The 23554-nt window shown below is 30.8% G+C and overlaps 2 protein-coding genes across 2 annotated transcripts in view; one reads left to right on the top strand and one right to left on the bottom strand.

The window, feature by feature from the left end:
• LOC144838042 (putative GPI-anchor transamidase) overlaps nucleotides 1–6466 on the top strand; it is a 98874-nt gene extending 92408 nt beyond the window's left edge. Inside the window, exons 8-9 of the mRNA XM_078693398.1 lie at nucleotides 5496–5747; nucleotides 5969–6466. Of these exons, the coding sequence (XP_078549524.1) occupies nucleotides 5496–5747; nucleotides 5969–6070 (354 nt within the window). The 3' untranslated portion in view covers nucleotides 6071–6466. The remainder of the gene's footprint in view (nucleotides 1–5495; nucleotides 5748–5968) is intronic.
• A 196-nt stretch (nucleotides 6467–6662) lies between these two features.
• LOC144838040 (dual specificity mitogen-activated protein kinase kinase 7-like) overlaps nucleotides 6663–23554 on the bottom strand; it is a 32019-nt gene continuing 15127 nt past the window's right edge. Inside the window, exons 5-12 of the mRNA XM_078693396.1 lie at nucleotides 22318–22437; nucleotides 21970–22077; nucleotides 18084–18135; nucleotides 17552–17679; nucleotides 15478–15558; nucleotides 11884–12026; nucleotides 10818–10863; nucleotides 6663–10443 (exon numbers count right to left, since the gene is read on the bottom strand). Coding sequence (XP_078549522.1) covers nucleotides 10312–10443; nucleotides 10818–10863; nucleotides 11884–12026; nucleotides 15478–15558; nucleotides 17552–17679; nucleotides 18084–18135; nucleotides 21970–22077; nucleotides 22318–22437 — 810 coding nt within the window. The 3' untranslated portion in view covers nucleotides 6663–10311. The remainder of the gene's footprint in view (nucleotides 10444–10817; nucleotides 10864–11883; nucleotides 12027–15477; nucleotides 15559–17551; nucleotides 17680–18083; nucleotides 18136–21969; nucleotides 22078–22317; nucleotides 22438–23554) is intronic.

The following is a 23554-nucleotide window of genomic DNA, read 5'->3' as shown; positions in this document are numbered from 1 at the left end:
TGTGACCTTTGACATATATGGAATGACGTTTATATATCTAGGTAACTGCAAATCACCGAGTCTTAATATTGGTGTTAAAATGTTCAGAACATACATATTTATATTTACTGTTTTCATACATTTTGTTAAAAATAACCGAAAACATAAGGTTTTGACCGTTAATACTTAGGCACGAAATATTTTCACAACATCTACATGAGACATGTTACGCGAATGGTGTTTATGCAGAGCCTGTAATCAGCTTTAAACGCACTTAGACACACAGCGTGTTGAAGATTCAAACGTAGTGTTTTATAAAAATTCTTAAAGATGTATTGTCCCTTGAAACACAAAAAAATGAAGGTCAAAATATTCTAAATTTAAATTGGCCATATCAAAGGAATATTAAAGTTATTCACTTTAAGTCGAAAATTCAAGCCAAAAAGCAACAAGTTTACGTAATTAACAGGTAAATTAGTTTGATTACATTTGTCTGGAAAATCGTCGCGAGCGAAAGTAAACAAACATTTCGAACCACGAGTACGCATTATGCATGATGCTAATTAGGATTGTTTACAACTCGTCACGATTGAGAAGGTGTTTTCATACAGATCGCGAGGAAGTTTTATGATTATGCATACAGAGTAGCCAAACAAGCGCGTTTCATTATGGGATATGTTTTGATCGAAAACTTTGACTGGAAGTCAAAGTTATTTTTTTAACAAAAAAACGTCTGTATTTCAGTTAAATGATTTTTTTTCCGACAAATTTTTTTTTTCCGACAAACTTTAAATATAGAATACCTAATTTATTCCTAACTTGATTACAGATTAATATAGAGGAATCTTTATTTGTAATAACTGCCAAGTTTGGGGACGTTTAAGAGCCATTGTCTGTAAAAATCAAAGATTTGGTGGCAGATGTAAACAAATGGATTTCTCTCAAATTTTTACCATGAATAGACATTTCAATAAAAAGCATATCTACAACATTCATTTTAATTTTTAGCCTCCGTTGCCATGACAACGGTCAATTATCCAAATTTTGATGTTTTTGCCATTTTTCACAGATTTTCTATAGTGAAAAAGTACAAACTTGTATACTTATTTTAACCAAAAATACTTACAGTATACAGTTTTTGTTTATAGCAGTGTAAACAACATGTATTGAGTTCCATTTAATGTAGAAAAAAAAAATTTACAAAATGGAGTTTGGTTGATACCATTATTTTAAAAAGCGGTGTTTTTAAAAAATATTTTTTTTATAAAAGTATACCTCATAAACGTACCTATAACTTCCAAAGTGGTGTTTTTATATCGATGACGTTTTGTAATTTGATAGTCAATAGGTTTGTCAACAATAATCACGAAAAAAAACACTGGGGTAAATTTCGTACATAGGTTTTGTGTTGCCAGGAAAATACGAAAAATACAAAAAAATACAAACAAAATATCAACAAACAAAACACATGAAACACAATTTAAATATGGCTAATCCAATAATAAAATGTATATGTGGCTTGTCATAATGCTACTAGAGTCATACGAATAGTTTAGATAAAATAAGAGAATGTGTTGCCAGGTTTATTTCAATTAATTGCCAGAAAAACAGTATTTTGCATTGAAATATTTAGTTGATGGAAAATAATGTTAAACTTTGAAATAATTGCGTCAATGGTTTTTATAAATTTTTACATCTATTTTGTGTAAAGAGATACAGAAAGACCTCCCAAAAAGTCTGACCTTGTAAATAGGTCATTTGAGGTCAAAAGGGGTCAGAATGCAAAACAGGACAGGTCCCCACTTTACTACAACTATTAATGTTTGATCAAAATTTACAAGATAGTTCATAAAAATTCTCAACAATTTTCATTTTTTACCTATAGTGTTACCTTAGCAACCATTTCTATGTGTAACTATTAAGGAAAGTAATTTTTTAAAAAAACGTAAAAAATTGCGTTTTTATGAATACAAAGAATTGATTGCATTTGTAATTTTTCTCAATTTTACTTCTACTGCATTCTAATAATCTTAAAGTGATGACAAACTTGACCTTGTAAATTAATTCATTTTGAGGTCAAATGAGGTCAAAATATTACCATAGTAACTGGTTCTATGCGAAAATATTTTTAAAATAAGGGGTTTTTCATAAATACAAAACATTTTTTCTACATAGTTTTACATTTCTACTTTTTGCCAAATTTACTTTAAATACTGAATCCTAATAATCTCAGAAAGAAAGTCTTGACAAATCTGAATAAAGGTAAAAAATTGACCTTTAGTGTTATCTTAAACCTGTTTATGTAACTAAGGATAATTTTTTTTTAATAAAATATGGAGTTTTCATGGGAAAAAAAATTATATTTTACATATTGAGGTCAAATGACATCAGCATTTTACCTATAGTGTATTGTAGCAACTGTTTCTCTACGTAACTTAGTACAATATTTTTAATATGGGGTTTCATGACTATAAACAATTGATTACATAGCTTTACTACTTTTTCCCAAATTTACTTATCTACTGAATCCCAGAAAATGTCTGACCTTGTGAAAGGGTCATTTGTTGGGTCAAATTATGTCAAAATGTATTATTTATGTTATCTTAGAACCTGTGTCTATGCGTAACTAAGGATAATTGTTTTTTTAAATACAGTTAGTTACATTAAAATTGGGAATTACTGAATCTATAATTAAAAATATTGGTTTTTTTTCTCACAACACAATTAGAACTATATAAAACATTAAGAATTTTTCTGACCAATGAGTTTCAAATCAGATAATCAAAGAAAATAAAATGTTTTTACTAATATACCATGTTTTTTTTTTATAAAAATGCCTATGTTTCTCGCAACATTGCTTGTAGATTTTTAAATTACCCCAGTATTTTATTTTAGAAATCAATTATTAAACATTAGAACTACCTATTTGTAATAAATCAGCTAAAAAAATACACCACTTTGGGCGTTATGGTGAAGTAAAGTTTAGTTGCATTTAACAATTTAAAAAAAGTGAAAAACACCCCTTTTTAAATAAATGGTATCTCCCAAAGTATGAAATCAAAAATTTTAAAAAAATATGAAACAGGTACACGATGCATTGTTATTATGCATACACTAATTATTTTTTATAATTAAATGAACAAAACAAAAATATCGTTCATCAAAGTAGTACCAATATCTATTTTAAAAAACCTTAAAAATGGACAAAATTTGTCAAAAACACAAATTTGGCCGTTACCATGGAAATAAATGTGTGAAATAAAAAATACTTCATATTTGATTTCTCTCAACACATATATAGCCATGTGCAAAATTTGAAAGAAATCCATTTTTTTGAGTCTGCCACTATTTTTGATATTTCTTTGATTCTTACAGACAATGGCTCTTAATTGTTTGTACCGACCTACCACTCTTCTGCTCCTTTGTAATTTCGTCCTTGTATAAATTCTCCACACACTTTCCAAAAAATCTGGAATGGGAATATTTGATGCACATTTACATTTCGATGGAGAGTTCAGATGAGTATACAAAAAATAACGGGTTAGGAATTATAAAATTATTTCCATTATTAATTTTTTACAGTATTTTTTTCTCGATTAATCAAAAAATGATTGTTTTAACATTTATTAGTATGATGCTATACATTCAAAACCATTTACTATTCCAAGAAAATATTAATTTTCAGAAGATAGTATGACTGTCACTGATGTCTTAAACAATTCTGTTAAACTAATATTACTAATCATTGACATAGTAGAAGAATATACAACACTATAATTAGTTATTATGATATTGAACATTTTAGATTTATTAGACTCTTTTTCCTATTGTTATTTCTACTCTGAAAGACCTAAAATATAAAATGTAAGAGGAATTTGACTGAAGAAATGATTTACACATTTGTAGAATACCTTTTGCACATTTAACGTCAAAACTGATCGTTTTTACATTTAACGGCGTGATGTTTGCACATTTGCGGGTAATGAATTTTTACAGATTTGCACATTTGAAGGTAAAATGTTTGCACAAATGTGGTTGTTTGCACATTTGAAGGTAAAATGTTTGCACAAATGTGGTTGTTTGCACAAATGTGACTTTTTGCACATTTCACGGCTCCACAGGCCTCTTATCTAGGTTAGGGCTAAGCATATTAGCTAAAGTTTAATTTTAGGCCTAGTATTACAATTGTCGGACGTAAGTCTTTTTTCACACGCGCTCCAGAATTCTCTCGCAATTTTTTTCTTTGCGGCATGTTATTTGTTTATTTGGTTTTTTTTTAAAAAAGTAAACAATATTATGAAAGACCCCACTCATCCGTTACATTACTGTTATAACTTAAATAGATCAGGTATTAGGCTACGACCTCCAAGAGCAAATCTTTGTAGAACTAGAAAATCCTTCGTTGTAAATAGCATTCATATTTTTAATTCTAATGTAAGACGATAATGCAATTTTTAAATAGTTTTACATTTTTAACAGTATTTTTAACTTTTTATTTTGTATTTTTAATCTGTTATAATACTGCACGTTTTAAATTGTTGCAATATTGTTGTTTTAATCTACCAAGCAAAGTGAATTTCCATTTTTATGGACAAATAAAATTTAACTTGTCCTGCCAATCGCTGTTCACCTTATTTGCGAGAGAGATACACGTGTTGATTTCCTAGAGAATGGAATGTCAAAAATGTCTTTGGCATGCCGCTCAGAGAGAAGTCTGTGCGTTGCTGCTGAAACCACGTGCTATAGGAGGGGAATGCGCCACAAGGCCGAATCCTCTGAGCTGAGGGCAGAATCTTTCCGCTACCTGCTAAATAGTAAAGAGGGATTTTCCATCTCTCGGGTCTACCGGATCGAGGCGCAGGGGTGTGACAAAATATTACGAGAGGTGGAAAGACTGATAGCTAAGTAAAGATCGATGATTTAGACATTTTTGTAAAATATATAACATTTTCTACATTAGCTGACGATAGTCCTGCCAATCGCTGTTCACCTTATTTGCGAGAGAGATACACGTGTTGATTTCCTAGAGAATGGAATGTCAAAAATGTCTTTGGAAAGACTGATAGCTAAGTAAAGATCGATGATTTAGACATTTTTGTAAAATATATAACATTTTCTACATTAGCTGACGATAGTCCTGCCAATCGCTGTTCACCTTATTTGCGAGAGAGATACACATATCTACATAATCTGGGATGCAATTTTAGTTACTACATAAGCTGTTGACTGTTTCTACATTAGCTGGAGGTTTTACTACATTAGCGGTGGATTGTTCTACATTAACGGTTGTTTCGACATTAGCTGGCGTTTTCTACATTAGCGGTTGTAACAGGCCACATCCCTTATAATGAAATTTGTTTTGTTTTATTTCATGCCAAATTTGGTTCCTTTATCAAAAAGTGAACGATCAACCTGTTTTTTTTGTGCTAAGAACCCCTACTAATACTATTGAATTTATTAGTTGCGAAAAGAAATAAATATAACTTTGTTTAATTAGTGTTTTAACTTTATGACAGTTTGAAGTGTGCCCTAAAAGACAATGTATATCAACACCAGGTGTAAGAATGGGTCTGTTTCAGCGGGACTCCAGCCAAGTTCTTGTTACAGACTTCTTTGGTAATGTACGTAACATAGAAATCACAACAAATAAAGTGTGTCTACTTGGTGTGACAGTTGCTAATGAAGGTGACAGTAATATCGACAAAAGCAAAAATACAACTGAAATATTTTTGTATCCTGAGCTATTTCCTAAGAGTTATGATACTAAAGTGAGTAATTTTTTCAATGTTTTTCTCATTATACAGTATGTCCTTGTATTTTTATGAATTTGGATTCACCACAAACTAAAAAATAATATCCTTATCAAACTCAACCATAATACATTACATCACTAGATATACTACTACGGTATATAAAAGTGCATATCATCATGTTAATGCCTGGATCTAAAATAATGATTGAAGATTATGTTCATTTTTGTTTCTTACAGAAAAAAGAAAAACAACTACCTGTGCATCAGTCATTTGTTTTATCATACAGTGTTTTTCTTATGCTAGCTGGTGTCACATTTTTAACAAATCAAGTTTCTTGATGATAAAACTCATTGTCACGTATATGTGATTGCAATGGGTTTGGTGTGTTGTACGTATGCTCAAGACATTTTATTTTTGTAGATATGTTTCTAAACATGCTCAGAATGAATTTCTGACTGTTTGGATTGCTTGTGTGCATCATGAGAAGGTACGAAAGGCCACCACACACTGTGTTTGTGGAAAACCCTGTCATGTGGCTCGTTGATTTGTCCATAATTGTTGCATTTTACCGGGGGTACCCTATTTATCTTCATTTCCCTACTTAATGTATTGGGCCGAATTTACGTAGTAATTACGGACGTTCCGAACTTTGAAATAACAGTGTTTAATTGCTTCTTTCTGCAAATTTCGATCATATTTTCTTTTCTAGAGTGCAGTTTAAAGTGGATAAATAAAAATGAGTTTTGGAAATTGTGGTTTTACTTACTTATTTAGCATTTATTTCAAAATAATACAATTTAACATTTTGCTCAATATATTTATGGTTCATGGTGGGACCTGTGGTGAAACAAATTCATGATAAATGGCACTTTTACTTTGCCGCAAATACTCGATATCTACGGCCCTGGACTGTTGAGCAACCCCCAATTAACAAAAAATAAGAATGAGATTTTGAATTGAAAAACTTGCGCCAGTATTCTTAAACCGGACTTTAGTCGTAGTTCGAATTTCGACTTAAAAAAGTGGCTGTGGGTGAACATTATCAAGTGGTGACACATAGTAAAACGCTTTTTTGTATTCTTTTATTAACACTGCCTCTGGGAATCTTCAGGTAACATTATACCTGCCATTTATTATTATTGTTATTTGATAATCAAAAACATAATAAACAGTAATAGCTATACACTGTTTTCACAATGTACATCAAATTTAACCAAATTTAATTCACTATGAATTGTGCGATAACATATTTTGTACAAAGCTGGGTTATCTAATTAAAATAAAAAGCTGCATGTTCACACACAAGTATTTCCCAATCTTAACATTATTTATTAAACATAATTACCGGTATATTATGGACATGACATACTACAATAATTGAGTTCTCTATTTCAATCTTTTTCATAGACAGATTTACGAGTTAAAAGAAAGTAATTTAGTAGACCAGATCTGAATTTTAAAACTATCAAGATAAAATTCTTTCATACTTGCTACTAATATGAATGTAAAACCAGATACATAAAGCATCCCTGGATCAAGATATATGTTTATACAAAATAATATATAGACATTTTAGTATGTTCATTATCACATAATTGGGTTAATCTAAAAAATATATACAGATCATAATCATGTTCATAACTAATGACATTCAAGTTGTTTCTTCAAAATAAGAGTCCAGACTCTTTTCAAATTTATATCATGATAACCATGTACACAATTGAAACGTGGTACTTAACATGTTTGAAGTAAATTACTGCACATTACTCAAATAAATCACTTAGGGATCCAGCCCAGTTTTTATACTCTATACTAACTATACATTAACTATCTATTTTCTTGCACACTTAACTTAATTTTAAATTGAACAAATACATATTTGAATGCATCTTTACATATAGATTAGGTAAAGTAAACTTCTTAGGCCTGTGACATAGAACATATTTACAACAAAAAGCATCTATAAACAAAACAATTAACATTACAATAACATAACTATAGTAATACCCAATCAATTAGAATGTTGTGTTTCAGTGTAATGTAATGTAAGAATGGTACATGCAAGACATAGATAACACTGTGTATTGATGATTACATTAATTACCAAATTGTTCCAAAATTGTTCCATCAATGTAACACAACTCTTTCACGCATTTGTACTAAGGTAACAATATGTGTACATGTGAAAATTGTGTTCTTAGTGAAATCAAATTTTGAACTTCAATTCTTCAAAACATAATAATGAAGATTTAACTGTGGGGCAAGTAGTACTGTAGTGTATGTATGTAATTGCAATTATTAATGATGCTCTTCTATATTGATCTTGATAAAATGATACTACTTTAAATATGTATTAGTTTACAAATAATTGATATTTATGAGTGTGATTGTACAAACAAGTTTCACTTTGTGACAGTCTTTCACATCATGAAATTATTTGTACCATAGCAAAAATATAAAATATTCATTGTTTTATGCATCTAAATACAGAGATTCCTATCATTTGAATCAGATTGAATAAAAGGTAGGCCTACATTTTGATTCACATTGAAACAGTAAAATTTATTTGTTTTTTGTAACATTATTTACATTGTTTTAATGTTTACATGGCGAAATCAATATATTGATATAAAGTTTGCGGTACACCAGTTGTGCGTGCCATCTATAACTGTTCTACTCTGTGTCTAAATTTGTAACACTGCCTTTTTTTTAGCTTCCTGGCCTAGAATTGAATAAAGGTAGATGAAAAATAATGAATGAAAATTGACTGCTCTATTTTTAACTCGGTTCCACTTAAAATAGAGCAGTCAATTTTTCAACCCGTGAAATATTCTCACCATCCAGCTCATAAACATTCTCAAATCTTTCTCAAAACATGACTTGGTAAAACTATAGCAACTGCATACCCACATATTTGCTGGTACTGAATTTGTTATTTTGAATGTGAATGTCACCACTTCAACTTTATAAATAACGAATGCCCTTAAACAAATGTCTTTAACAATAAGATTAATTTCAGAAATAAACTGAAACAAGTACCATGTCTACATTCCTATGTTTTTGATTATTTTACAAAAAAAAGATATTCTTGACAGATTGTACTGAAAACATTTGTTGATTTGTTGAATACAAACAAGTTTTGATATGCATTTTAAATATGATTACATCAACAAATGCAAACCACTAACACATATGCAATATCAATATATTATTACAATAACATTTTTTACTTTTAAGTAATTCATGATGGTTTAATATCTAACAAGGAGGCAAAAAGTAACATAAACATTAAATATTATAGCTAAATGTTCCCTTGGCCCGTTTCTGCTCCCAAAAATATACCGTATATATACGGTATATTTTATATACGGTATATTTTTTGGCAGCAGAAATGGGTCTCATAAAAAATATACTGTATATATATGCGGTATATATACCGCATAAATATCCCCATCGTTTGTGGATATTTATACGGTATATTACAAAATATACCGTATATTTCGTACCCCGTTTCTGCTGCACTCAAAATATACCGTATATGTGACCCGGCCCATGACACGAGGTCAAAAACTAACAGAGCGTGACGCGTTTGTTTGGTTTTTCTGCTGCATTGACACACGTGTTTAAGCAAGCAACAGATCAAAATGTCACTGTTTTTGCAATTCAATTGTGGGGAGAAGCGAAGGTTGGGGGAGACTGCATGGCAACAGAAGAGATACCAAGATTTACAAAAGTATCTCAAACAAAATAAAAGCAGAATTTGTGGTAGACTTAACACCAAAGCAAGTTTTTGGCAAAAGACAACAACAGCAAGTCCGGACGAATGAGTTACTTGTCCCACTACGACTTTTGTCAGGTATAAACCCCACTACACGAGACTTTAGGTCAATCCATACTTCCGTCTCACGAAATGCATTTTGGGTAATGAAAGCCAACTTTTTTACAGCCCACCCACAAAGTATGTGCAGCGGAAACGGTGCACGAATTGCATATACGGTATATTTATACAGTATATTTGGGATTGGCAGCAGAAACAGGGCCCTTCAAATACTGTGAGTATAACTTGTTACGCTGTAAAAGGATTAAAAATAAATAGTGAACACTGAATTATGATTGTTAATTTACAAAATATGCATTACAGATATTTATTATCCAACCAGTGAGGTAGAAAAGAAAGTAATAAATAGAAAGCATATTTATATTGTATTTTTAGAAGAAACTTCCTTCTTTATTTCTGTTTCAGTTAAATTTGTCATATTTCATGGATGTTTTTTATTCGACTACTTACAATAATTTGAATATTAAACCCATGATCAGTTATGATGTCTAAGGGATAAAAAAAACTAAAAACAAATGGCAAGTAGAGTATTGTATCAAACTTAAAATATAAGCACATTTGCAAGAAAAAAGAGAATTACATAGAGTTGTCTATTAATAGTCTAATACGTTTTGCACATTTCTTCGGACAATTTCATTATCCTTTTAAAAACAAAAATTAGAGATACCATTTTATAAACAAAACCCTCAAGTCATCTTAAGTGGTTCTCACTAAACCTACCTAATCAATGTTCATCAATATTTACATAAATAGATTAACATAGTGATGTGATCGAGTCATTTGCTGAGCTTGATGCATTCTCGCTTTCACCGAGGCAAACCATGATGCTACATCTACGTGTGCTAGTTCATAGCGTTTAAAAAAACCATGTTCCTACAAGAAGCAAGTTCATTATATTATGGCAAGAAAAAGGAGTGCAACAATAGTATCTGAAATACAGAGAGATAATTAGAAATTCTACTTTAATTTTTGATGACAGAACAATGTTCGGATCATAAATGCATCATCGATGCAAGGACATGTGCAAAAAAAGTATTTCGGCCAATCGCAAGCGACGAATCAAAAAAGTCTTTTCGTATTGGTCAAATTAATTGTATTGTGCCTTACAATTTCTAAATTATATATATTGACATTTTTCAATGTCATTTTGATAGGCCTTCACACATTTATTTTAATCAAAAGTTCATTTTCTCATCACTGCCTTTTTTTTTAAAAATAGCCCTGTTTAGAAATAATGTCACACTTACAATTAAGGTCTTGTACTTGGGCCGTTTTGTACAGTCCTTAGTCAAGCTGTAAAAAAACATGTTAAAAGGTAGTTATATTTTTTCCTTAGTAATGTTATTATTCATAAAACAACTGAATATAAACAAAATAAAAATATCAATAAACAACTCTACAGTAAAATTTAAAACAGTATTAAACTATAAGAGCAAATCAAAACAGAACTGGAAACAATTGCACAAGGCCAACCTAAACTGATCAACAATACAAGTCACCTCCCAAGTTGGAGGTATCTTGCGTTCCATTATTATGTAACTAGATATTCACTTAGCTTTCAGTACCAACTTATTTTTGGCTTTGTTTATTTTAAAGAAACATGTCGTCGTTTATGGTAAGTCCTCAGGCGATCTCAATGCAAAATAATTGACTAGTGAAACCTTTAGATTGGAGATCATTAATTAGATGGTCATCATACTTGGGCCATATTCGGCTCAAAGGGGACACAACACAAACAATATCCGGCTTAAGATTAGTACAGAGAGTATTGGGAGGGATATCCATCACCGGTAGAAATCCACAAAGGAAATACTAATTAAAAAATAAATATAGTAGGTACAAAGAAAAGGTAAGTGTTCATTGTAAATGTAAATAATTTTATACGGACCAGAAATAATTCTGAAAATAAATATTAATATGGTAGTAGAAGATACATTTACAAAGAAAATATATGTATGTACATTTAATATTCATAAAGGCAAATAAGATTTAAATCGACCAGAAATAATAACAAAGAATAAGTACAAGATGTCAAGTAGGCCACAGTAGGCTGAGCCTAGTTTTGGAGCTTAATTGTTTGTATAAGGGTAGTGTAAAGAATTAATGTAAGGATTATTGGAAAAGTCCCCTATTCAACAACTAGATGTCCCCTTAATACACCTCGTTTCTCGAAAAAGTTCCCTTAATGTGGTGTTTCAAAGAAAGTTTTACTGTACTGCATATATTTGTTAAAATGAATAAATAATATCGTATCGTAATACAGCAAGTAGAAAATTCTTATATTTGTATTTTATAACAAAATATAAATCTCACCAGCATTGCACAAAGGAATGAAAATCACAAGAAAATCCTCTGTTTGGTGGCAACTTTGGTGGATCTTCTGAAAGTACCCTTGCTAGTACCTCAAAGTCATTATTACAATTCTTGTAGGGAAATTCGCCTGTTGCAAGCTCAACCTTAAATAAATATATATTTAGTTTTCAAGTAAATGAGAGCATCAATAATGAAATATCCCACATGCATAATTGAAAATATTTTGAACTTATTAATAATTATAATAGAATAAAAAACCAAATGCATAGAATTACAAGAAAAAAACTACTGTTCAATAACAAAAGCATTTCAATCACGTACACTGTAAAGTAAGGGGATTTTCATAACAGAAACCATCTTGCAGCTATGACAAATGCCAAGCATTTAAAACAAAATATATAACATTGCATTTTCATGCTACTGTAAATATCTACTACTATGTAGAACTATATGAAATTGTGCCTATAAATTGAGGTACACTTGTTAAACCAAATAAGGTGACTGACTAAAGTTGCTATGATGTCATCAACAGCTTTTACGGAAGGGAATAACTTGGAAGAAAGATTGGAATGTTCTCGTAATCTCAATGATAACAATCTTATCGTACATTATAAGGGCAACCGCGTATCTGCATACAGTATATCAAATCATCAATACTGTACTTGAAAATTTTGCTAGTAACAGAATTTATTATGGGGATGTATTATGGTCTCCCATCAATTAATTTTGGTGTTATACAAGTAAAGTTGCTACAAGATTGTAAAGACAAATTAGATCTTAGAAATAGAAAACAAATATCAACTACTCATTATTTAATTGATTTAACTCATAATTTCCTCCATGACCTTATTGATCATACTGTTATTGTACAAAAGATGATTAATATAGGAATAAAAAGAGAGATTATGCCATGAGTGTGTGATTTTCTCACTAATAGACGCCAAAGGGTAATTTTTAAAAGTTTGCTTTCTGAATGGAAACCAACTTCATGTGGTACTTAATGTGAACCTACTAATTACCTACAAATTATGGTCAATGATTCTGTTATTGATTCTGAACAAAGATGAAAATTTGTTGATGATTTGACAATTGCTGAAGTTTCAAATGAAAATGATAACGATGCAATACAAACTCATATCAATGAACTTATTCAGTGGAGCAAAAATATATTTTCTGTTATCACATTAATACACTGAGCTCCAGTATTTTGTTCGCTGTTATGAATCTTTAAATTTACTGACCATTCTTTAGCACAAATATCTTTATTTTCTAATGCATCCATTAATAACACATCAGCACTGCTTGTACTGTCACTATCTACTTCTTGTAGTACTTCTATTTTATTTTTCTTAGGCCCTTATGGCTTTCTTTTATCTTTACTCATACTAGGGTTACTGAGAGTTGACCCCATTGTTATTTCCACGATTCAACTCTGCGTACATTACCATGCGCACTATGTCATTGACGTGATTATTTATCCATAGGTATAAACACATTTTTATGTATTATTATCATTCTGGAAATTGTAACTGTAAAAAAGTCCTTTTGAGTGTTTTTTAACATATCATTCCATCAGATAAACTATTTTTTATTTCCATTACATCCAACCAAACATGTAAATAATGTGCTTAAAATATCGTATAATCTAGCGTCATTCATACTGTCCCATACTTGTTTGCTATTACCAGTTCAGAACTTGTCTTTCTTTCAAACTTTCTCTTGCATTGTGACAGTGACACTTCCATCATATGTACTTCCTATCCATATTCTCGATACATTATGCTTTCTTTTAATTAATTTCTTTAACCATTAAGCCAATGTTTGTTATTAGGGTACACTTTGATTTGCCTCTCCTTGATAACAGACTCGACACAGAAATCAATATAACTTGATATTGCCTCTGTTGCTTAATCTAATGAAGAACTATTTACGAACACATCCCAGTTTGTAGCTTCAAAGAACCTTTGAGAGTTTCAATGTTTTCTTGAGGTCACACTTCGGGTCTGTTTCTGCTGCATAACAAAAATTAACCATTTATTTTAAAATAGATTAAAAATAACAAGATATCCCAAATTTATTCTTTCTCTGGGAAAAAAAAGTGTTTCTCAACTGATTTGTGTCATATGGGGTAATATATCCATAAAAAAAAGTTCCAGCTCATCTGGCCTGGGGAAAGCCGCCATTTTGGATTTTCAAAATGGCCGCCATAAAAAACAGGTTTTTGCTCATATCTCCTCTTCTACATTATGTATGGAAATGATTTTGGTGGCAAAGTATATGTTTTAAGCAGTGAGGTAAAGCCGAAGGCTAGAGGGCGTACTCCAGACTGAAAAGTGATTCAAACAGGAGGGAGAACCAACAAGATGGCGGTCGTAAATGTGTTCAAAAACATTATTTAATATAAAAAATAATAATCTAATATAATACATTAAGACCACATAAATTACAACACATATTCTTGCCAAAGCACACTGAAGGTTTTATAAAATTAAATATATTGTTAATCGCAATGGAATTAATAATAATAATTTCTTGGTAATCTAGCATTTTTTGTATACGAGGATCATATAGAATGCGTTTGCGTTATACGATTAACACGCTGCGTTGCATATCGTTCTCACGCAGATAGGCTCAACACAGGCGTATAGCAGTGCGTACTGCTTAGGGCATATTTGATTGGCCGATTGCAGCCGCCACCTTGTTGGTTCCCTCTCCATGGAGAATCACTTTTTGAACTGCGATAACATTGTTCTTTGCAATCTAGCCTTCGGCTATATAAAATCTTTGGTTTTGAGGGTCAAGGAATCTACATACACCATTTTGAAGTTCACTCAATGGCCGCCATCTTGTTTTTCAAAATGGCTGCCTTAAAATTTACCAATTTTTCCTCATATCTCAGCTTCTACATCATATGAACGTGATTTTGGTGGATATGTTTTTAAGATCAAGGAATCTAAAAACAGTATTTTAAAGTTCATCTTATGCCCGCCATTTTGTTTTTTAAAATGGCTGCCATAAAATTTAGAGATTTGTCCTCGTACCTCAGCATCTTCATCATGCATAGAAGTGATTTTGGTGGCAAAGTTTATGTTTTGAGTGTCAAGAAATCTAAACACTCAATGGCAAACGCAGTAAATGAAATATTGACAAAAGCCAAATACAAAATTGTGTTTTTTAGGCTTCATTGAGCACGACTACAAACGAAATATGATCTTCATAACGCAGCAACCGTGTTGTAATGCGGTACGCTCCCTAAAGAAATCAATGACATTATGTACTTCCTGTTAAAATAGTAATTTTCTTTTGTTTGTCAACATCATGATGAGCCTCGAGCATCCTCTTATTATTGTTTCAGCATTGAAAATGTTAAAAAACACTCCTATTCAACCTACTTCAACTAAATGTGTTTTAATTGTCAATAACTAATTATGTAACTATACTTAATTAGTCAACAGGGTTACATTAAGTGGTTAAAGTCAGTACCGAAAGTATGTAGCAACATTAAATACCATTACATAAATTTTTATATAGAAGAGAGAAGAAAAGTAGAAAAAAATCATGGCAAATTTAAGAACGAATGGTACAGATGCTTACCAGTGATATACCTAGACTCCACACATCTGCTCTTACGTCATAGTCTGGATTTGTTGGGTCAGGGGGGTCAATTCTCTCAGGCTGAAAATGTAAGCACACAAAATCAAACTTAACTAGATTTGAACTCATCATTTAGGACTAGTTATGTATCCGCACAAATGCTAAATACATGTATAAAGTATTAAAACAAATATAATTGAACATGAAAGGTATGAAGAACAGCATGCTTACATGTGGTGGTTAGAAAAATTTGTGCGAAACATTGTGATTTTCCAGCCTTTCCTAGTCATTTTCAAAAGGATTGACATCATTTCAAATTAAAATGACATCATACGAATAGGACCACTTTGTAATTCCCAAAACCACACCTTTGTCACACACCTCGAAAGCAAATTAGTAGTACAATTTAAATAAAATATGCAAATAAGGGGGAAAAATTACAGTTGTCCTATATCTCGAAAACCACTAATGCTAGAGTTGATTTTTTCACAGCTGTATTTAGAATGTACATATTTCTATTTGCTTCAATGAAACATTTTACAAAAAATTGACCGGTTTTTATTTGCTACTATTTTTACCCTTGACATGAAGTTTATGTATAGTGAAATTTATTGACATGTGATTACAAGTTAGAGAGATATGATCGATAATGTGATTTCACAAAATGGCGTATAAATGACGTCACGAATGAGTGATCACGCTGGAAAGGTTATTAGGATTAAGTTATATTATTTAAAAGATATTGTAAAATTTTGGTAATCATTGACATTAACTTTATTATTATATTTTATTATATTAACTTATTTGTTAAACAAAATCTGTACAGAAAGAAATTGCGAGGACATTTTTTTTTGTATAAAAACAATTAAAAAACATTAAAATGTAATTCGTCACTTTGATGAATTATAGGTGATCATTTTTATCATTTTACTTACATTAAATTTTTAAAAACATGCACGTATGTTACCATACAATTGATAAATAAGCTTTTTAAATTGCAATTTTTATGTTTAAATTTATTAATAATAACTTCCTCATTGTATGCTTGGAATGTTATCAAAAAGTAATTTAAGTAATTATTATAATTTGAGAATGACACATTTATATGTTCCCTTTACAAGATTAACTAGAAATCAATTTTTTTTTCAATAGCTGGACCTAAACTATGGAACGATCTGTTAAAATAAAACTTTCTGTATCTTTAATCAAAAAAATCTGTAAAACGTTACCTATTAGCCATTTAAACAACTTACTTTGTTATGCTCAATATTTTATCGTTTTTTGAATTATTTTAATTTATTGTTTATTGTTTTATACAGTATTTATTTTTATGTATATTGTAGGGGCCCTCATGAGACAAGCTATTGCTTCTAGTGCGGGCCCCAGTTATTGTCAAATAACTGAACAAATTTGTATGTATGAATGAATGAATGAATAAATGTTGATTTATGCCATCCTATGACCTGATGCATTAAACGCTTATAGTGCTGAGTTGTGCCTATTATATGCCATATAGAATATATACAGTATATACTGTATACCTGTGTAGCATAGGTGAAATTATGGGACACACATCATGTTCTCATTTTTTGGTATGATAACATTTTCAAAATAAACTTGAAGATGACAATTTCGAAAGATAATGAATTGAGCAAATGTATTTTATATTTGGTCATAGGTTCTAATTTTTTGGTATGATAAAATTTTAAAAATAAACTTGAAGATGACAATTTCGAAAGATAATGAATTGAGCAAATATATTTTATTCTAAATGATCACCTAATAATAAAGATTTCATAATAGGTGATCATAGGTTGTAATTTAATTCAGGTCAGGATTAAAATATATTCGGTTGGCAGTGAAAGCTTTATGAGAACACCAGGTTATGAACTACATTTATGTCATGTGCACCTTGTTTAGTTTTATAGTGTCATTTAATATTAATTTTTAAAAAAACAGATTCAGTAGTCTTTTGTTGAGGAAAATGAGAATATTCATTTTTAAAAAAAACAATAATTATTGTTTGTGATTAAACATGAAATATATGACATGAATATAGCAAATGTAATCTTACAGCCATATATGCTGCACAGCCAGCACTGCGAGTCCTAGCCTTTGAATCGACAAGTCGTCCACTAATTCCGAAGTCACACAGCTTTACTGTTCCTTTCTCATCTAAAAGAATATTTGAAGGCTTAACATCTAAAAGAAAATAAAATGAGTTTATTGGAAAAACTATAATTCAGATGCAGAATATAAAGTTTAAATTTCATTGAAAACAATGTAAATTTTAAATGTCCTAATATCAAATTTGTTGAATGATGAATAAAGTATTATGATTGATAATCTTTTTAAATTACTACTAAAAAGAGACAATGAGAATAATAAATAAAAATCATTAAATTTTACGCATACCCCTGACCAAATTTTCACAAGAAAATAGAATAAATTCAAGCTTTCATCCTCAGGCACTCAAATTTAAGCCAAATCATGTAGAAAAACAGAAGGCTTTAAAATTGGCCAATATCTGCACTATAAGCCCTCTCATGCTGAGATTGGACTAAAAATATGAATTCAAACAAATTCAAAATTTAATGCAAACCTACCTCTATGCATGACTCCATGTGATTCCTTCAGATAGTCAAGGGCTCTAACAATCTTGAAAAAGAGAAAGTTATTTGTAAAATTCACACTAACAGCTATTCTATAGCCAAAATTAAACATTTACTATGTATATAAAAACATTTTTAGTCATTTTATCATAAGCAATTGCACTCTTTATTTAACTACCAGTAATTGTATAGCTCCGTAAGACACGGTCACAACAAAAAAGAATAATCTTATATTGTTTCTAATAATGCACCAAAAATGAATACCAAGTTGTCAAGACAGGGGGTTGTGAAAACAACCAATACGCTACCAAGAATAGGCCTACTGTCGAGCATGTAAAACATGCCTCATTAATTAGCTTGAGCGGAAGTAAATGATCGTTACTTTGTCAATAAATCCCGAAAAATGGAGTACAATTAAAACCAAATGATAAACTACACAAACCAGAAATGCTTTTGGTAGTCTATATGAGTGCAGCCTCCCTGGATAAACCAAAAATAGCCTTATTCTCCTCGAAGAGCGAGACATAATTATAATACTTGAAAAGTCATTGAACACATGATACAGTCCACAAACCACGCCTTCTAGTTGGGAGCATCCCCACAAACCACCATCATCATTTCTCAAGGTTTCTATTCCGAAATGATGGCGGGGGGGTGTTTACTGTAAGTGTAAGCGACACACAGAGACCAACACCATTTTTGGTTTGTGTATAGTCTATTTTGTGCATAGCTTACCTGAAACCAGTATAGCACCGGACTAGGTACTAGTTGGTGGTGGGAGACAAGAGCTTTGTGTGCCCATCACATTAACACTGATGTGGCTACTGGTGCAAGGTTTGCGGAGATTACGGATAGGTAGGGTTTCCACCATACCTCTGTGGTCAGACGGTGCGGGGGAACTAAAGCAATTCAGAAATGACATGCTCCATCTCACACTTTTATTGAATGTGTTTTATAAAAAGTACAAGTTTAGTGTTCATTTCCATATTATCATTTCATCTACATTATAATTTACTAACTAAAAATGAGATGCTAAAAACATGAGTACACAAGTTGATCAAGGCAATCAAACAGGACGCTGAGCTCGCTTGCCAATATAGGCTTTTGTAACAGACCTTGATCCGCTATTATTTACCACACAAGGCAGTGTCAGAAAATAATTTGCAGTTGGTTGGTTTCTCGTAGAATAACTGCTTTACAAGTCAATTTTTTTTTTTCAATTCAAAGAACATTTATTAATGTCCAAAAGACAAAAAGTAACAAAAACAATAATTTTATTATTTTAATGGCAATAGATAATTTAGAAAATGGACAAAGCCAGATCCCAGAAAGATGAAAATCTTGTGACGGGATTGCTTTTACAAATTAATTAAAATAGATAATTATGAAAAAAATAAATAAAAAATAAATTAATTAAAAATAAAGAAATAAAATACCAGTAGATACAAGTTTGAAAAAATATAGTAAAATGATGAGCAGAAAAAAAGGTACAGCTGCAGGGCATAGTAACGACAAAGTTAAATAAGTTGAATAAATTAAATCTAGCAAGTCACGGAACATGAAACAACGACCATATCAAACACATCGATTTAGTAACGAGACAAAAGGTGATTTTTAATTTACTAAATTTATAAGGCAAGTATTCAATGCAAAATATGTTATGTAGAAATATATCAAAGAATTCACTTCTGATGTCCAGAGGCGCAGAGTGTCTAGGCGCAGAGTGTCTTGGAGCAGTGGCTTGGAACATCTGCCTCAACCTATTTTGGATGCATCAGTCTCTATTCGGCCATCCATTATTGATTTTCGAATCGAAGCTCCTTCTACTAGCCATTCAAGACACATTCGGTAAAGGCATTCGTCGGGACTACTTTATGTAGCGAGTCCAAGTGCGGTCAGTAATAGGTCAGCAGATGTACTGGTCTAATACACAGCCGGCAATACGGAAAACTATGCTTATATTATTATCGTAAAACAATATTATAGTCCATTTTGAGAGTGTTTACTTTACAATTATATATTGAGTTTGTTTGGCTCAATTTATAAGTACAGTATTATTAATTTACTTGTGCGTTTAGTGAGAAAAAATATAGAAAAAAACACGTAGGAGCATTAATAATATAATACTAGCAGTAACCTGTGCTACGCCCGGTCTTTTCCTACCTTAATATGTGGTTATATACTTTGCATGGGCAAGTATAATAAAAGCGCACTCTGATAAAAGTACTTTGACAAATTATTAAAATAAAAACAAATTGTATCCTGAATAAAATTCGGAACTACTGTATTTACGGCGGCCATTGATTTTGTTATATACTAGATATGGAACTTTATACTTTACTTTTGAATGTTAAAAAAGAAAAAAAAAGACACTAACAAAATTGTGCTGTGTGAATTACATGATGCGCGCAAACACTAACCAAAGTACAAAATGCCAAATTATTTTATTTTTGGTTTTTGCATGGTGTATTAATTATTTGATACATACAGATAAAATAAAAAAATGTTAACATAAATCGATTGAAAAATACATTGCTGCGGAAACACGAATTGTTAAGTTGTTTTCATGTTCAACAATAAATAACACCATTTGGAATCATTTTGTTTGCGTGTGTTCATTTTTCTTCATTTACATTTTATTTTTATTTCAATGGTTTTGATATTTTACATTTTTTCTTGTGTGGGAGATTTGTTAGCTATTTGCTACTTCTATAATTAAATTGTGGTCTATAGCAGTAACCCGTGCACGGTCTTTTCTGCCTTAATAATTTGCATGGGATGATTAAGTGTAAAAGCGCAATACTGGATATGGGATATGAAAGTGACAACGTGCATGAGAGGTGCATGTTGAAGTATGTCAATCAGTTGGCAGATTAAAACATTTTAATGATCAAATATGAAATAAGTTATAGAATAATAAAACTACAGCTGCTTAAAAAAAAAGTGTCCGAAATTAAATGTTGCGCTCAGACTTTTTTTTTTGGGTGTTGATATTTTGTGGAAACACGACACCCATTTGGATTCGTTTTATTTGTGTGTGTGTTTTTTTATTTTCATTCATATACATTGTTTTTCATGGTTTTTTATATTTTACAATTTTTTTTGTGAGGTTTCGTATCCTTTTTGCTAGTTTTGTAATTACATTGTGGTCTAGTTTTGATTTTTTTAGCTTTAACGCGGTGATACTTAATAATTACACATGTCGCGGATTGAACTCGAACATACTAAGCATTGATATCAATGGCCACAGCATTTTACTCACTGAGCCAAACCGTGATTTACGGTCATTCATGAATTATACCATCTGTATTACAAAATGTATAAACCGCATTTACTGGTTTTTTTTTATTCAGTAAACGAAGCAAACAAATCCGTAACTCATAAATCTGCATGATACAAAACATTAGTAGCATTAGCACTCAATGCTTCATTGAACATGACACATAAATCTTATTAACGAATTGTAATACACAGAATAACGTTAAATGCTCCCACTTGAGGCCGTGGTTTGTGGACTGTACCATTTATGGAAAGGAGTGTTCAATGAATTTTCTACTTTTCAAGTATATCTCACTTTTTGAAGATAATAAGGCTATTGTAAGTTTATCCAGGTAAGCTAGGCACGAAATAGACAAACAAAATAAATGCTTCACCATCGGCAAGTGGAGTTTTATTTGGACTTTATACTTTCGCAAAAATGATTTTGTTCTTTTGTAAATATGGCTAAAGCAGTTGTTTTATTTTTTGCCATTCTACACACATTTTAGTCCAGATTAAGCTTTTCCTTTGGTAGATAACTCATATTGCTATCAAAGTAAATGTCTATTAATTCATGCTAACTAATAAGTTAATGTACTACGTAAGCTGTAAGTATACATACCGCTACTACCATTTTTCCTATTATCTGTTCTGGTATAGGTTCCTTTAACCTTTTCATCAGCTTTTCTAAACAAGTTGCCATAAGTTCCATACATATCCATACTTCACTCTACAATAGAAATAGGCCACAAAGAAAAAAAAAATGTTTTTATGTTTTAAATTGAAATAAATTACCTCACCATTTTTATTTTCATTTTAGACAAATGTCAAGCAAGTTAATTGATGTTGGACATTAAAATTTATTTCTACCCATATATTTGAAGTTGCTTTCATATTTTTCAACTTTAATTCTTGCACCAATTAAGAAAGTTGAAAAAAATCTAGATTTTGATAAAGTTGACAAACTTACACTTGTTACTATAGCTCCTAGACACTTCACTATATATGGACAATCATGACTTTTCAACACTACATCAAGATCCATTAGTATTCGCTTATTTTCCTCTTTGTTTGCAGACCGTCTCATTTGCTAAAAAAAGCAGTAATGACATCAAAAAACCCTTCTATGTTGTTAATTCAATCATTGATTTAAAAATTATTGTATACAGCAATGAAATACTGTCTAAGGAAATGTTGGTGATATCTAATAATATACAGTACTGTAGTAAGAAAACAAACTTGTCAAAGTCCCATTCCCTACATTTTTTAGATCTAATTTAATGTAAAAATAAATACTATATTGCTATAACTTTTTTCCTCTTTAAATGGTTAGCAATGTGAAAAATAAGTTGATTGATTTGATTTGAATTTATTTGGAAAATCATCATAAAAAATACATAAAAAGTGATTACATAAATTACAGACATTACAAATAATACATTTAAAAAAGATTTTCCAGGATAGCCCAAAAAGCTTATCAGCTTATTTCCATTGGGATCCTTTTACAATCTAAAATAAAAATATAAACATTACAAAGTATTGCATTAAACACGTAAATAAAACAATAATATAAAAAACAAGTTAAATTAAAGACTATGATTGGACTTATAAAGTTATTTGGTAGAACAGAAATGTGATTTAACATTTTTCTTAAAATTAAATTTGTTTTCTATTTGTTGAATGGAATGAGGTAGGTTATTCCATGCCTTTATGCCTGTATAATAAAACGTTTTAGATATTTGACTATCAGATTTAGGAACTGAAAAACCATTGACACTACTTCTAGTCATATAATGGTGGTTAGATGAAACTCTTTGAAACTTTTCAGTCAAATAAGGTACTGATTTTCCATAAAAAATCTTATGAACATGATGAAGTTTGAGTTGGCAAATTCTATCCTCTACACATAATTGACCGATTTGGTTCAGTTCGTCTTTACCAATATGTGCACGATTATTTTTATTTAATATAAACCTAGCAACTTTATTTTGACTGGTTTGGAGTCTTTGTTTAAGTTTTTTAGAAACACCTGAAAACCAGGAGCAACATGCATAGTCAAAGTGACAAGTAATCAGTGCCGAACATAGAATTTTACGAGAAAAGAAATTTAGACATGCAGAATGTCTATACAAAAATTTAAGTCTTGAATTAGTCTTACTAAGAACTTTTTGAACCATAGATTCTCCAGACAGGTCTTCATCAAGCAA

Source organism: Antedon bifida, chromosome 3, assembly GCF_963402885.1.
Source record: "Antedon bifida chromosome 3, ecAntBifi1.1, whole genome shotgun sequence".
Lineage (NCBI taxonomy): Eukaryota > Metazoa > Echinodermata > Crinoidea > Comatulida > Antedonidae > Antedon > Antedon bifida.
Note: the sequence above shows the minus strand (reverse complement) of the source record. Positions and strands in the feature narration are given on the sequence as shown.